This window comes from Nerophis ophidion, linkage group LG16 (assembly GCF_033978795.1).
Source record: "Nerophis ophidion isolate RoL-2023_Sa linkage group LG16, RoL_Noph_v1.0, whole genome shotgun sequence".
In the NCBI taxonomy this organism is placed as follows: domain Eukaryota; kingdom Metazoa; phylum Chordata; class Actinopteri; order Syngnathiformes; family Syngnathidae; genus Nerophis; species Nerophis ophidion.
Window position 1 is genome coordinate 53,488,815 of NC_084626.1, and position 17,397 is coordinate 53,506,211.

Here is a 17,397-nt window from a genome sequence, read left to right on the forward strand (position 1 = left end):
TCGAGGAGCGTGATGAGGAGAGGCATTGAACCTCCTGTAATCCACGACCCCACCCTCCCCTACTTCTCCACCCTGCAAACCATCCACCTGCTGTGGCTTTGTCTGCGGCTTTGGACAAGCTTTGGCGAGTAGAAAAAAAAAAAAAGGCAGCACTGACCACACAACTTCCATACACAGATGCATGCAACAGGTGCTATTCCGTGGAAATGCTCTACTAGTACCGTATAAGTACTATTGGGGCACATTGAACAATACTATAATTATACTGATCCTTGTGGATTGTCATTGTGACAGACTTCTCAAGCCGTCGTGCGGGTTCCAAGGACCGTCAAGGAAGGCCATAGAGGCGGCACGTTTAGACTTCTTTATTTTTCAATAAAGACTGCTTTTCAGCTTCTCCGCCTGCCGCTCGCTCTTCCGCTTGCCTTTCTGCTTCGGGCGTCGGTGCTCTCTATTTAGTCGCTTTCTTTAGAATTTTTTGTTGCATGGGCTTCACAGTGGCAGAGGGGTTAGTGCGTCTGCCTCACAATACGAAGGTCCTGCAGTCCTGGGTTCAAATCCAGGCTCGGGATCTTTCTGTGTGGAGTTTGCATGTTCTCCTAGTGAATGCGTGGGTTCCCTCCGGGTACTCCGGCTTCCTCCCACCTCCAAAGACATGCACCTGGGGATAGGTTGATTGGCAACACTAAATGGTCCCTAGTGTGTGAATGTGAGTGTGAATGTTGTCTATCTATCTGTGTTGGCCCTGCGATGAGGTGGCCACTTGTCCAGGGTCTACCCCGCCTTCCGCCCGATTATGCTGAGATAGGCGCCAGCGCCCCCCGTGACCCCGAAAGGGAATAAGGGGTAGAAAATGGATGGATGGATGGATTCTTGTTGCATCTCGGCTCGCTCTCCTCTTTCCAACAGTTCCTTCTCCGGGCGGTATAGCTCGGTTGGTAGAGTGGCCGTGCCAGCAACTTGAGGGTTGCGGGTTCGATTCCCGCTTCCGCCATCCTAGTTACTGCCGTTGTGTCCTTGGGCAAGACACTTTACCCACCTGCTCCCAGTGCCACCCACACTGCTTTAAATGTAACTTAGATATTGGGTTTCACTATGTAAAGCGCTTTGAGTCACTTGAGAAAAGCGCTATATAAATATAATTCACTTCACTTCACTCTCTCACGCTCTCGGTCTCTCTCTGGCTTATTCCCGTCTCTCCGCCTGACGTCCACGGCTGTCGCCCTTTTATACGGTGCGAGAGGATTACTCAATCATTCCCCAGATACGCGATCCACGCCTCCTCGCCGCCATCTTGGGCTGGGCTCCAACGTGCCCTGCCTCGCCGTCGGACCGCCGGCTCCGCCTCTCCACAGTCATATATTTACATCTCTATTCTACAGCAGGGGTGTCAAACTCAAATACAGAGTGGGCCAACATTTAAAAGTGAACAAAGCCGCGGGCCGAGGTTGAACAGATTAACATTTTAATAAGGACCCAAACAAGTTTTGCATTGAATATTGAACAAGCAAGGCTTATATAACTTTAGTGACATGCAAAATCAAGTTTCAAATAATAATAATAATGATAATTTAAAAATACCAATGGTATATTAAATTTAAAAAAAATAAAAATTGAATGTCTCTTTCCTATTTGCAGCTTTCCAATGTAAATATTAGGGATGCACCGATTAATCGGTAACCGAATATATTTGTCCGAATATGGCAAAAAAAGCCACATTCGGCCTTCGGTGGAATGAGTTAAAAACAAGGCCGAATAGTGGCGTGTGACGCAAGTTTTTGACGCGGTGACGCAATCAACCAACGTGCAGTGACGTTGGGATATGTTGTGTACCTGTATAAGTGTATGAGGTTACAATGTTGTGTACCTGTATAAGTGTATGAGGTTACAATGTTGTGTACCTGTATAAGTGTATGAGGTTACAATGTTGTGTACCTGTATAAGTGTATGAGGTTACAATGTTGTGTACCTGTATAAGTGTATGAGGTTACAATGTTGTGTACCTGTATAAGTGTATGAGGTTACAATGTTGTGTACCTGTATAAGTGTATGAGGTTACATGCACACACTTATTGAGATTTAGTAGGGCCTCTGTTTACATTATTAGTCTGTTGTGTAGGCTACCTGTATAAGTGTATGAGGTTACATGCACACACTTATTGAGATTTAGTGGGGCCTCTGTTTACATTATTAGTCTGTTGTGTAGGCTACCTGTATAAGTGTATGAGGTTACATGCACACACTTATTGAGATTTAGTGGGGCCTCTGTTTACATTATTAGCCTGTTGTGTAGGCTACCTGTATAAGTGTATGAGGTTACATGCACACACTTAATTGAGATTTACCTGAGCCTTCTGTTTACATTATTAGCCTGTTGTGTAGGTTACCTGTATAAGTGTATGAGGTTACAAGCACACACTTATTGAGATTTAGTGGGGCCTCTGTTTACATTATTAGTCTGTTGTGTAGGCTACCTGTATAAGTGTATGAGGTTACAAGCACACACTTATTGAGATTTACTTGAGTCTTCTGTTTACATTATTAGCCTGTTGTGTAGGCTACCTGTATAAGTGTATGAGGTTACAAGCACACACTTATTGAGATTTACTTGAGCCTTCTGTTTACATTATTAGCCTGTTGTGTAGGCTACCTGTATAAGTGTATGAGGTTACAAGCACACACTTATTGAGATTTACTTGAGCCCTCTGTTTACATTATTAGCCTGTTGTGTAGGCTACCTGTATAAGTGTATGAGGTTACAAGCACACACTTATTGAGATTTAGTGGGGCCTCTGTTTACATTATTAGCCTGTTGTGTAGGCTACCTGTATAAGTGTATGAGGTTACATGCACACACTTATTGAGATTTAGTGGGGCCTCTGTTTACATTATTAGCCTGTTGTGTAGGCTACCTGTATAAGTGTATGAGGTTACATGCACACACTTATTGAGATTTAGTGGGGCCTCTGTTTACATTATTAGTCTGTTGTGTAGGCTACCTGTATAAGTGTATGAGGTTACAAGCACACACTTATTGAGATTTAGTGGGGCCTCTGTTTACATTATTAGTCTGTTGTGTAGGCTACCTGTATAAGTGTATGAGGTTACATGCACACACTTAATTGAGATTTACCTGAGCCTTCTGTTTACATTATTAGCCTGTTGTGTAGGTTACCTGTATAAGTGTATGAGGTTACAAGCACACACTTATTGAGATTTAGTGGGGCCTCTGTTTACATTATTAGTCTGTTGTGTAGGCTACCTGTATAAGTGTATGAGGTTACAAGCACACACTTATTGAGATTTACTTGAGTCTTCTGTTTACATTATTAGCCTGTTGTGTAGGCTACCTGTATAAGTGTATGAGGTTACAAGCACACACTTATTGAGATTTACTTGAGCCTTCTGTTTACATTATTAGCCTGTTGTGTAGGCTACCTGTATAAGTGTATGAGGTTACAAGCACACACTTATTGAGATTTACTTGAGCCCTCTGTTTACATTATTAGCCTGTTGTGTAGGCTACCTGTATAAGTGTATGAGGTTACAAGCACACACTTATTGAGATTTAGTGGGGCCTCTGTTTACATTATTAGTCTGTTGTGTAGGCTACCTGTATAAGTGTATGAGGTTACATGCACACACTTAATTGAGATTTACCTGAGCCTTCTGTTTACATTATTAGCCTGTTGTGTAGGTTACCTGTATAAGTGTATGAGGTTACAAGCACACACTTATTGAGATTTAGTGGGGCCTCTGTTTACATTATTAGTCTGTTGTGTAGGCTACCTGTATAAGTGTATGAGGTTACAAGCACACACTTATTGAGATTTACTTGAGTCTTCTGTTTACATTATTAGCCTGTTGTGTAGGCTACCTGTATAAGTGTATGAGGTTACAAGCACACACTTATTGAGATTTACTTGAGCCTTCTGTTTACATTATTAGCCTGTTGTGTAGGCTACCTGTATAAGTGTATGAGGTTACAAGCACACACTTATTGAGATTTACTTGAGCCCTCTGTTTACATTATTAGCCTGTTGTGTAGGCTACCTGTATAAGTGTATGAGGTTACAAGCACACACTTATTGAGATTTAGTGGGGCCTCTGTTTACATTATTAGCCTGTTGTGTAGGCTACCTGTATAAGTGTATGAGGTTACATGCACACACTTAATTGAGATTTACCTGAGCCTTCTGTTTACATTATTAGCCTGTTGTGTAGGTTACCTGTATAAGTGTATGAGGTTACATGCACACACTTATTGAGATTTACTTGAGCCTTCTGTTTACATTATTAGCCTGTTGTGTAGGCTACCTGTATAAGTGTATGAGGTTACAAGCACACACTTATTGAGATTTACTTGAGCCTTCTGTTTACATTATTAGCCTGTTGTGTAGGCTACCTGTATAAGTGTATGAGGTTACAAGCACACACTTATTGAGATTTACTTGAGCCCTCTGTTTACATTATTAGCCTGTTGTGTAGGCTACCTGTATAAGTGTATGAGGTTACAAGCACACACTTATTGAGATTTACTTGAGCCTTCTGTTTACATTATTAGCCTGTTGTGTAGGCTACCTGTATAAGTGTATGAGGTTACAAGCACACACTTATTGAGATTTACTTGAGCCCTCTGTTTACATTATTAGCCTGTTGTGTAGGCTACCTGTATAAGTGTATGAGGTTACAAGCACACACTTATTGAGATTTAGTGGGGCCTCTGTTTACATTATTAGCCTGTTGTGTAGGCTACCTGTATAAGTGTATGAGGTTACATGCACACACTTAATTGAGATTTACCTGAGCCTTCTGTTTACATTATTAGCCTGTTGTGTAGGTTACCTGTATAAGTGTATGAGGTTACAAGCACACATTTAGTGGGGCCTCTGTTTACATTATTAGCCTGTTGTGTAGGCTACCTGTATAAGTGTATGAGGTTACAAGCACACACTTATTGAGATTTAGTGGGTTCTCTGTTTACATTATTAGCCTGTTGTGTAGGCTACCTGTATAAGTGTATGAGGTTACAAGCACACACTTATTGAGATTTACTTGAGCCTTCTGTTTACATTATTAGCCTGTTGTGTAGGCTACCTGTATAAGTGTATGAGGTTACAAGCACACACTTATTGAGATTTAGTGGGGCCTCTGTTTACATTATTAGCATGTTGTGTAGGCTACCTGTATAAGTGTATGAGGTTACATGCACACACTTAATTGAGATTTACCTGAGCCTTCTGTTTACATTATTAGCCTGTTGTGTAGGTTACCTGTATAAGTGTATGAGGTTACAAGCACACATTTAGTGGGGCCTCTGTTTACATTATTAGCCTGTTGTGTAGGCTACCTGTATAAGTGTATGAGGTTACAAGCACACATTTAGTGGGGCCTCTGTTTACATTATTAGCCTGTTGTGTAGGCTACCTGTATAAGTGTATGAGGTTACAAGCACACATTTAGTGGGGCCTCTGTTTACATTATTAGCCTGTTGTGTAGGCTACCTGTATAAGTGTATGAGGTTACAAGCACACATTTAGTGGGGCCTCTGTTTACATTATTAGCCTGTTGTGTAGGCTACCTGTATAAGTGTATGAGGTTACAAGCACACATTTAGTGGGGCCTCTGTTTACATTATTAGCCTGTTGTGTAGGCTACCTGTATAAGTGTATGAGGTTACAAGCACACATTTAGTGGGGCCTCTGTTTACATTATTAGCCTGTTGTGTAGGCTACCTGTATAAGTGTATGAGGTTACATGCACACACTTATTGAGATTTAGTGGGGCCTCTGTTTACATTATTAGCCTGTTGTGTAGGCTACCTGTATAAGTGTATGAGGTTACATGCACACACTTATTGAGATTTAGTGGGGCCTCTGTTTACATTATTAGCCTGTTGTGTAGGCTACCTGTATAAGTGTATGAGGTTACAAGCACACACTTATTGAGATTTAGTGGGGCCTCTGTTTACATTATTAGCCTGTTGTGTAGGCTACCTGTATAAGTGTATGAGGTTACAAGCACACACTTATTGAGATTTACTTGAGCCTTCTGTTTACATTATTAGCATATCTACTGTGGCTAAGCAGACTTTTGCCAAAAGGACAATAATTCATTTGTTGTGGGTTTATCCACTTTAATGCACTTTATTTTTTTTTTTGGAATGCATGTTTTGTTTGAAGGCCTAATATAAATGGAAAACTTTGTGCTTTTGTTGAACAGCAAAGGCTACTGGAATATTTAAAAAAATGTCAATATTCAATAAAAAATTACTTTATTTGAAAAACATGTTTAAATATTTTTTCTAGGCTATTTACGCAATATTAAATTTTGGGGGAAAAACTGCATTCATTATTCGGCATTCGGTATTCGACCAAGCGTTTAAATTTTATTTGGCTTCGGCTTTGGCCACAAATATTCATTTCGGTGCATCCCTAGTAAATATCAACATTAACTTGGCGGGGTTTGGTGGTAGCGGGGGGTGTATATTGTAGCATCCCGGAAGAGTTAGTGCTGCAAGGGATACTGGGTATTTGTTCTGTTGTGTTACGGTGCGGATGTTCTCCCTAAATGTGGTTGTCATTCTTGTTTGGTGCGGGTTCACCGTGTGGTGCATATTTGTAACAGTGTTAAAGTTGTTCATACGGCCACCCTCAGTGTGACCTGTATGGCAGTTGACCGAGTATGCCTTGCATTCACTCGTTTGTGTCTAAAGTCTGCATATAGTATGTATATAGTACAATGTTTGTATGGAGAAAAAGCGGACGGAACGACAGGTTGTAGAGGACGTTCAATGTAGTGCCTTTAAGTTGTTGTTTGGGTGGAAATCGAGAGAAATTCGGGAGAATGGTTGCCCCGGGGTATTTTCGGCGAGGGCACTGAAATTCGGGAGTCTCCCGGGAAAATTAGGAGGGTTGGTAAGTGTGAGTATTAGTGGTGAATGTTGTGTTATAATACCGGCGGGCCAGCTCTAATGTTAATTTGATATTGCCTCAGGGGCCAAATTAACTTACACGGTGGGCCAAATTTGGCCCGCGGGCCAGAGTTTGACACTCATGCTCTACAGGAAGGAGTATTTTTTATTTTTTTTCCCTCAAAATACTACATCGAAAACACGAATTGAGGAAGGGGTTCAAATCATTGTGTGTATTTCTTAGGGATGCACCGGAATGAAAATTTGTGGCTGAAGCCGAAACCGAATAAAATTTGAGCGCTTGGCCGGAGGCCGAATACCAAATACCGAATAATAAATGCAGTTTTTCACAACTTTTTTATATTGCATAAATAGCCTAGAATACATTTTTAGACATGTTTTTCAAATAAAGTACATTTTTATTGAATATTGACATGTTTTAATATTCCAGTAGCCTTTGCTTTTCAAAAAAAGCACCGTTTTTCATTTATATTAGGCCTTCAAACAAAACATGCATTCCAAAAAAAAAAAATAAAGTGCATTAAAGTGGATAAACCCACAACAAATGAATTATTGTCCTTTTGGCAAAAGTCTGCTTAGCCACAGTAGATATGCTAATAATGTAAACAGAAGGCTCAAGTAAATCTCAATAAGTGTGTGCTTGTAACCTCATACACTTATACAGGTAGCCTACACAACAGGCTAATAATGTAAACAGAAGGCTCAAGTAAATCTCAATAAGTGTGTGCTTGTAACCTCATACACTTATACAGGTAGCCTACACAACAGGCTAATAATGTAAACAGAAGACTCAAGTAAATCTCAATAAGTGTGTGCTTGTAACCTCATACACTTATACAGGTAGCCTACACAACAGGCTAATAATGTAAACAGAAGGCTCAAGTAAATCTCAATAAGTGTGTGCTTGTAACCTCATACACTTATACAGGTAGCCTACACAACAGGCTAATAATGTAAACAGAGGCCCCACTAAATCTCAATAAGTGTGTGCATGTAACCTCATACACTTATACAGGTAGCCTACACAACAGGCTAATAATGTAAACAGAGGCCCCACTAAATCTCAATAAGTGTGTTTGCTTGTAACCTCATACACTTATACAGGTAGCCTACACAACAGGCTAATAATGTAAACAGAGGCCCCACTAAATCTCAATAAGTGTGTGCATGTAACCTCATACACTTATACAGGTACACAACATATCCCAACGTCACCGCGTCAAAAAATTGCGTCACACGCCACTATTCGGCCTTGTTTTTAACTCATTCCACCGAAGGCCGAATGTGGCTTTTTTTGCCATATTCGGCTGAATATATTCGGTTACCGATTAATCGGTGCATCCCTAGTATTTCTATCATCCTGTACATGCACAATGTAGCAAAGTCTTCAGTCGTCATGACAGAAAGAAGAAAACAGGAGCATGAAGCAATTTCAATTCTGCCTTGTGTGTGTTTGTGCGTTTATGTGTTTGTGCGTTTATGTGTGTTTGTGCGTTTATGTGTGTTTGTGTGTTTATGTGTGTTTGTGCGTTTATGTGTGTTTGTGTGTTTATGTGTGTTTGTGCGTTTATGTGTTTGTGCGTTTATGTGTGTTTGTGCGTTTATGTGTGTTTGTGCGTTTATGTGTGTTTGTGCGTTTATGTGTGTTTGTGTGTTTATGTGTTTGTGCGTTTGTGTGTTTGTGCGTTTGTGTTTGTGCGTTTATGTGTGTTTGTGCGTTTATGTGTGTTTGTGCGTTTATGTGTTTGTGCGTTTATGTGTGTTTGTGCGTTTAAGTGTGTTTGTGCGTTTATGTGTGTTTGTGCGTTTATGTGTGTTTGTGCGTTTACGTGTGTTTGTGCGTTTACGTGTGTTTGTGCGTTTATGTGTGTTTGTGCGTTTATGTGTTTGTGCGTTTATGTGTGTTTGTGCGTTTATGTGTTTGTGCGTTTATGTGTGTTTGTGCGTTTATGTGTGTTTGTGCGTTTATGTGTTTGTGCGTTTATGTGTGTTTGTGCGTTTATGTGTGTTTGTGTGTTTATGTGTGTTTGTGCGTTTATGTGTGTTTGTGCGTTTATGTGTGTTTGTGCGTTTATGTGTGTTTGTGCGTTATGTGTGTTTGTGCGTTTATGTGTTTGTGCGTTTAAGTGTGTTTGTGCGTTTATGTGTGTTTGTGCGTTTATGTGTGTTTGTGCGTTTATGTGTGGGCCCTTGGCTTGCATGGCGAAAGGAAACCCACCAGTCTTGTTTTCACACAGCTCTTCCAGAGTATGTCTGGACAAACCTTCACAAGGCTATTTCCTGTCCCGAGCACGGGTTGGTGAACAAAGCCCGAGGACCTGCAGCTTTTAAGCATTAAATCTAGTCCTTAAAGCCCTGGCCCTTTTTTTCCTCCTGTCCGAATGCGCACAGGAAATTGGAACTTTCTGCCGTAACAAAAAGTTTTGCTGCAGAGCGATGCCGCGGAGTAAACCCGTGCATAGCTGTGGCTTCTGTCTGAAAGCAGTGGAAGTCACAGCCAGTAAACTTTTTGAGTTGTCGTCTCAGTTCATCCCCCTTTTTTTTTTCCCGTCTCACATTAAAAAAAGTCCAGTATTTCGCATGACATTTTTAGGATTGCTGCGGCCTTAAAGGCCTACTGAAATGAGATGTTCTTATTTAAACGGGGATAGCAGCTCCATTCTATGTGTCATACTTCATCATATTTTTGCTGAAAGGATTTAGTAGAGAACATCCACCATAAAGTTGGCAACTTTTGGTGGCTAATAAAAAAGCCTTGCCTGTACCGGAAGTAGCAGACGATGTGCGCGTGATGTCACGGGTTGTGGAGCTCCTCACATCTGAACATTGTTTACAATCATGGCCACCAGCAGCGAGAGCGATTTGGACAGAAAAAGCGACAATTTCCCCATTAATTTGAGCGAGGATGAAAGATTCTCGGATGAGGAAAGTTTGAGTGAAGGACTAGAAGAAAAAAAAAAGACAAGGGCAGTGGGAGCGATTCAGATGTTATTAGACACATTCTGGAAAATCCCTCATCTGCTTATTGTGTTACTAGTGTTCTAGCAAGATTATAAAGTCATACCTGAAAGTCGGAGGGGTTTGGTGACCGCCAGTGTCTTTGACTGAAGCCATGGAGGAGCCAAGAAAGTCGCAGCTGCCTCTTTGACAGCTGCAGGAAGAACGACACAAGCTCCGCTCATGTTTACGTTAAGAGCCGACTTATTACCACAATATTCTCACCGAAACCTGCCGGTTGACATGTGGTAGAGAAACATGTTCGCTTGACCGCTCTGTTCCATAGTAAAGCCTCACAAAAAACAAAGAAACACTGGTTGCTGCAATCCACCGCTTTCCACCAACAGCATTCTTCTTTGACGTCTCCATTATTAATCGAACAAATTGCCAAAGATTCAGCAACACAGATGTCCAGAATACCGTGTGATTATGCGATTAAATCGGACGACTTTTCATCCATTTTTTCCCCGTGCAAAGTAATGTCAATTCAATCAATTCAAACACATTTTATAGAGAATACCCTATTTGGCGGACCATAGGGTGCACCGGATTATAAGGTGCACTACCGATAAGCAGGTCTAGTCAAGTCTATTTTCATACATAGAGCGCATTTAAGGGCTCATATTACAAACCCCGTTTCCATATGAGTTGGGAAATTGTGTTAGATGTAAATATAAACAGAATACAATGATTTGCAAATCCTTTTCAAGCCATATTCAGTTGAATATGCTACAAAGACAACATATTTCATGTTCAAACTCATAAACTTTATTTAATTTATTTTGCATATAATAATTAACTTATAATTTCATGGCTGCAACACGTGCCAAAGTAGTTGGGAAAGGGCATGTTCACCACTGTGTTACATCACCTTTTCTTTTAACAACACTCAATAAACGTTTGGGAACTGAGGAAACTAATTGTTGAAGCTTTGAAAGTGGAATTCTCTCCCATTCTTGTTTTATGTAGAGCTTCAGTCCTTCAACAGTCCGGGGTCTCCGCTGTCCTATTTTACGCTTCATAATGCGCCACACATTTTCCATGGGAGACAGGTCTGGACTGCAGGCGGGCACTCTTTTTTTTTTTTACCAAACCACGCTGTTGTAACTCACGCTGAATGTGGCTTGGCATTGTCTTGCTGAAATAATCAGGGGCGGCCATGAAAAAGACACTACTTTAAATTAGAAATGGCAACAACGGAGGATGAATGTCTCATAACAAGGATATAGAGAAAAAGAAGAAGCTTATCGACTACGGCAACAAAGGTTGACATGCGCAAATTTTTAGGACATATTCAGACCCAAAATACAGATCAGCAGATACTTGAAGGTAAGAAAAGTTGATTTTGCATAATACTGCGAAACAATGCCAGATCTTTACATTCTCCACATAGAAGTAATCATCAACTTAAAGTGCCCTCTTTGGGGATTGTAATAGAGATCCATCTGGATTCATCAACTTACTTCTAAACATTTCTTCACAAAAAAAGAAATCTTTGACATCAATATTTATGGAACATGTCCACAAAAAATCTAGCTGTCAACACTGAATATTGCATTGTTGTATTTCTTTTCACACTTTATGAACTTACATTCATATTTTGTTGAAGTATTACTCAATAAATATATTTATAAAGGATTTTTGAATTGTTGCTATTTTTAGAATATTTAAAAAAAAAATCTCACATACTTCTTGGCATACCTTCAAGTACCCCCATTTGAGAACCACTGATCTAAGACTTTCAGCAAAAATTCAATCAGTTTTCACCTTTTATCCACCAAGGTTATCTCGGCAGACAGGAATACAAAATGCCCACAAAAGGAAAGTAAAACAACACAAAATCCAGCAATTATTCGGCTTTTGGAAGACCGATGCAATGTGGCCCTCCATGAAAACGACTTTGACACCCCTGATCTAGAAGAATTAAAAAGGCAGACTCGCCAGATTCAGTGGATATTAAAAAGTTGTTAAAAACCATTAAAAGGTGCAGATTCAGTGCTATAAAAGGCTTTAAAACCGTTGAATTGTGAAAGCACAGCTCTCTCTAAAATATTTGAAATAAAAGGATGATCACCACCATGACCTTGAACTTCCTTCCCTCTGTTGCAAGATATCTCGAGATGTATGTTGTACTATGTATATGTGCTTTGCTTGGGAGGTTTTTTCCCACTCCAGACTGGGCCCCCTTAGGAGCCCAGTCTTGATTGTATTTTTTTACTCATCCTTCCCCAGTGTTTACCTTTTTCCCATCTTTTTGTTTGTCTAGTCTTGAACACTGAAAACCAAGTTTTGTTGTACTTGTGCCATGACAACAAAGACCTATCCTATCCTATCCTGTGATAAAATAATGGGTCTAAAGTTGGATGAAATAGAGGAATCTAAGTTTGGCTTCTTTAGCAGAGGTTCCACAAAATAATTTGGGACCGTCCCTGAAGCAAGACTGCTGTTAATTATCTCTTGGACGTCTTTGAACAGACGAGGTGGCATCAAGTCCGTGGAACACGATGTATCTTTGAGTTGTGATACAATTTTGTTAAGCGAGGACACACTCTGTCGGAAGGCGAATGGAAAGGAGACAAGAATAGAAGGATCAAAAACTGGGAAAGAAACGTTTGTCCTAGATGTGTCGACCTTATCTGTAAAATAGTCAAGAAATGTTCCACAGACCTCCGGCGAAGCTTGCAAGCATGAGAATTGAGGAACATTTCAAATAGTATCAATTGCTTAGAATTAAACATGTGGTTTTGTTAAAATTACTATCAGAAGAAGGCTTGTTCTTTTCCGTCTTTAGAATGTTCTGGTACTCTTTCCACGAGTCTTTCATGATGGGATAGGAAACATGAAACTTATCCTTCGTCCATTCACGTTCTGGCAACGGCTCACCTTTTAGCCTTAGGGCGCAAGGATTTAAAAAGGAACAATGCAATCAAGAACTCAGCAAGTTTGAAGTAGGGTTGTACGCTATATCGGCACTGGTATAGTACCGCGGTACGAATGAATCAAAAAACGGTACTATACTCTGTTTGAAAAGCACCGGTTCCCGGGCATGACTACGCGTTGTCGCGTCGTGACATTGCTGGTTTTACAAGCAGAGGAGCATGTTCGGCAGCGCACAATGACGGAGTACTTACAAGCAGACACAGTGTGTAGACCGAAAAGGGAGAACAGATGCATTTTGACCTAAAAACTAAAGATAAAGGTGAAGCTATAACTCTGAAACGCCCCCAAGAAGAGGTGCTTTAAGACATGGCTAGCTAGCTCATAGCTATAGCACACATAAACATACCGTATTTCCTTGAATTGCCGCCGGGTATATAGTATGCGACTGCCTAGAATTACTGCCGGGTCAAACTCGTTTCGCAAAATAATTAGCATATACCTAGAATTTCCGCCAGGTCAAACTCGTCACGTCTCGAGTGACACTTCACCTGTCATCATTTTCAAAATGGAAGAAGATTAAGAGCTATTCAGTAGGATTTAAGGTCCAAGCTATTGAATATGCTAAAAAGAACAGTAAACAGCTATGTTTTATTAATATACCGTAGCTGCGTGTGTCAAATATGAGTCATTAAATGACTCCCGCCTCCTGGTGGTAGAGGGCGCTAGTGATCCTTCTTGCGACTACTCGGCTGCAGAAGAAGTGACAACAAGCAGCGATCGTTTATTTTTTCCTCTCGCTTGCACTTTTAACATGGAGGATTACATATCTAAAATAAAACAGTTTTCTAAACTGGACTTTCAATCGAAGCAGGAGGTAATAAAGGAAGATCTCCATCGAGACAAAGAGACTTTTAAAACTGAAGAAAGATAAGGAAGACTTCCATAAACAAATTATCGATGCTTTTGATCAGAAGGAGCTGCGCATGGACTTCATTTATAAGTAAAAGTAAGACCATAATAACATTGTTTTTTTTATTAAATATGCTTTTCATGATGGTATCCTTACATCACACTCAAAATTGAATTAGCACAGGCCTAAATTTACCGCATGTCTTTGGTAAGCGCCGGAGTGAGAAGAGGTTTTAAATTAATTAGCGCCCCGCCGTCAATTCAAGGAAATACGGTATGTACCGTATAAGAGGGAAACATCAAAGAACACAAGAGGCATTTTAGACATTAAAGACCTGCCACTTCTATAGACAGCCATAAAAGTAAAACAACAATAAACAAAAACATATCCACTGTGGTGGCCTTTGCAGTGTTCCACACCATCGTCGGCTGGGGCAGGGGGAGCATGGTCAGAAAGAGGAGCAGACCCAACAAAGCAACCAAGAGAGCCGACTCCACCCTCGGCCGTCCAACAATTCTCGGCCAGTGTCCAGTCCGCATAAATGGGCGAGGATATGTCCAAGGAGACAGAGGTGTGTCCGATACCTGCTCATTTAGCCAAGACATTCTGAAGCTTGTCCGTCCCGGCGTCTCTTCATCCGCTTCTCCTCCAGTCTCTCCGAACATACTCTGTGTCATGATCCTTGGTCTGGATCATGTTTTGTTTAGTTATGTTCTGTTAGATTTGCACTCCCTTAGTGCACTTTGGGTGTTTGTTTTGGTTACCATGGGTGCAAACTGTTTCACCTGCCTCTGATTAGTGCTTGGCACGATCACCCCCTGTTGAGCAAGAGTCAAAGAGCTGTTTATTCACCTTGCTCGCCACAGTCGGTGTGGATTCATTGTTTGCGGTATGCAACTGTTACGTTTTGATGTTCCGCATTCTTGCTCCTGTGTTTCCTGAGTGTTGCCTTTGCTTCCTTTTTGCTTGTTTTTGGTTTGGTTATGATCAATGATTAATAAATAATTTCCTACCTCACGCTGTCGTCCAGAGCTGTCGGTTTTGCATTCCGAGAGAACAAACCCCCGATCGTGACACTCTGGTGTGGCAGAGACCCAGCAGCTGGTCTCCGTGGCCAAAAGGCTCCCGGGAGCATACTTGCCCACCCTCCCGAATTTTCCGGGAGACTCCCGAATTTCAGTGCCTTTCCCGAAAATCTCCCGGAACAACCATGTTCCCGATATCCAGCCAGACCTGAGTGAGGACAGCCTGTGGTCACGTCCACTTGTCCTCCATATAAACACGTTATAACATCTACGTCTTTTGGAGAGTGCCCAACTGCACACACAACAAGAAGGAGACTATTATATATGTCTCTGTTATCCATAGGTTTATCTATAAGCCATAAAGTAGGCAGGCATGGAGCTATTTCTCAGTGTGTGTTTATTCCAGCCGGCACGTTAATACACTGACACAAAACATCCGGAATCCCATCATGCATTGCTTCAAAACTACGGCAAGTAGTAATGTACAAAAAAAGATAATGACAGAGAATAGAACGAGGATGGGTAATTCAACCCTAAACTCACTCCTTTCCTGCAAATTAAATGTCACAGATGCTGCCCATACTTATGCTCCTTCAAAGGCTTTGCTACTTGCTGCAAAGCATTGCACTTTCAAATACAACAATCTCCTGAATTCGGAGGTCTGAATGTTGGCAAGTATGCCCAGGAGGCAGATCCAGAAGTTTACAAAAAAGCATCGCAGAAGTCACAAAAGTGCCACCCACTTGTCGCACGGTCCCAGAAGCAAAAACATCAGAAAAACAAAAGAATGATGTGGAGAGGCGGAGCCGACGGTCCGACAGCGGGGCAGGACTAGCTGGAGCCCCCCCCCAAGATGGCGGCAAGGAGGCGGAGAATGCAGTGTAGCGTAGAAACGGGGCGTGCTGGGAGCGACGCCGCAATCTGATTCAGGTGCGTGGATCGCGCACCGGCACACGATTGACTTATCCCCACGCAGTGTATAAAAAGGGAGACGGAGGCAAGATCAGGGAAGGAGGTGGAGTGTCCACAACAGTGACTGGAGAGCAAAGAGGAAGCAAGACTAAGACGCGAGAGATGAGGAGGACGACGACGGCGGCTGAAAGAGCGGACCGTGAGCGAGCAGAAGGTGGAAGGAGCTGAAAAGCGACCTGACCACAAACAAGCTTTGTTGAAAAATAAAAGAGTCAAACCTGTTACAAGCATGTCCTTCCTGGGTGGTCCACTGAACCCGAGGGACGACAGCAAGAGACTGTCACAAATGATACTAGAGCAGAGAGCTCCTTTCACTACAGCAGCTCCATCTAACATTTAATGACGATGTGACGGCAAATGAACACAACCTACCTAGAACCGCGTAACGTTAAACATGACGATTAGTTAAGGGACTGCCGGAAAAAAAACTTGTAAACTGGGGCACTGGTATCTGTTGGTACCACTTTAGATGATCCATGCCATCTAAAAGTAGGCATATCAGCGATGACATGGTATCCTCTGTTTGTCTACCAGCGGGCAGACTGAGCCTTAGGTTTAGATCTTTGATGGGTGAGGTCACAGCTTTGGCAGCCCGAGACACTCTCGCAGCACGGAAGAACGCACGTGTCGCTCAGATAATCTGCAATTACAGCGCATACACACGACACTTAGTCCTATCAGTCGCACCTTGCCCTAAATAATGCAATGATAGTACAAGGAACACATTCACGCATGTAACCCTGCCTCCATCCATCATCTCTCCATCTTCTTTCTATGATTACAAACCCCGTTTCCATATGAGTTGGGAAATTGTGTTAGATGTAAATATAAACAGAATACAATGATTTGCAAATCCTTTTCAAGCCATATTCAGTTGAATATGCTACAAAGACAACATATTTCATGTTCAAACTCATAAACCTTTTTTTTGCAAATGATAATTAATTTATAATTTCATGGCTGCAACACGTGCCAAAGTAGTTGGGAAAGGGCATGTTCACCACTGTGTTACATCACCTTTTCTTTTAACAACACTCAATAAACGTTTGGGAACTGAGGAAACTAATTGTTGAAGCTTTGAAAGTGGAATTCTTTCCCATTCTTGTTTTATGTAGAGCTTCAGTCCTTCAACAGTCCGGGGTCTCCGCTGTCCTATTTTACGCTTCATAATACGCCACACATTTTCCATGGGAGACAGGTCTGGACTGCAGGCAGGCCAGGAAAGTACCCGCACTCTTTTACTACGAAGCCACGCTGTTGTAACACGTGCTGAATGTGGCTTGGCATTGTCTTGCTGAAATAAGCAGGGGCGTCCATGAAAAAGACGGCGCTTAGATGGCAGCATATGTTGTTCCAAAACCTGTATGTACCTTTCAGCATTAATGGTGCCTTCACAGATGTGTAAGTTACCCATGCTTTGGGCACTAATACACCCCCATACCATCACACATGTGTAAGTTACCCATGTCTTGTTCACTAATACACCCCCATACCATCACACATGTGTAAGTTACCCATGCCTTGGGCACTAATACACCCCCATACCATCACACATGTGTAAGTTACCCATGTCTTGTTCACTAATACACCCCCATACCATCACACATGTGTAAGTTACCCATGCCTTGGGCACTAATACACCCCCATACCATCACACATGTGTAAGTTACCCATGCCTT

General features: G+C 41.6%; 2 protein-coding genes across 3 annotated transcripts in view; one reads left to right on the top strand and one right to left on the bottom strand.

The window, feature by feature from the left end:
• The window catches only part of wnt4 (wingless-type MMTV integration site family, member 4), a 130,122-nt gene extending 115,717 nt beyond the window's left edge, over positions 1–14,405 (bottom strand). The window contains exon 1 of the mRNA XM_061875532.1: positions 14,306–14,405. Coding sequence (XP_061731516.1) covers positions 14,306–14,313 — 8 coding nt within the window. The 5' untranslated portion in view covers positions 14,314–14,405. The remainder of the gene's footprint in view (positions 1–14,305) is intronic.
• Positions 1–17,397, top strand: part of svbp (small vasohibin binding protein) — a 263,018-nt gene that overhangs the window by 51,690 nt on the left and 193,931 nt on the right. The window contains exon 3 of one of the 2 annotated variants that reach the window (XM_061875534.1): positions 14,131–14,666. The exons of the other annotated variant lie outside the window; for it this stretch is intronic. Coding sequence (XP_061731518.1) covers positions 14,131–14,317 — 187 coding nt within the window. The 3' untranslated portion in view covers positions 14,318–14,666. Of the gene's footprint in view, positions 1–14,130; positions 14,667–17,397 lie in introns of those variants that run through there. 2 annotated transcript variants of the gene reach the window in all.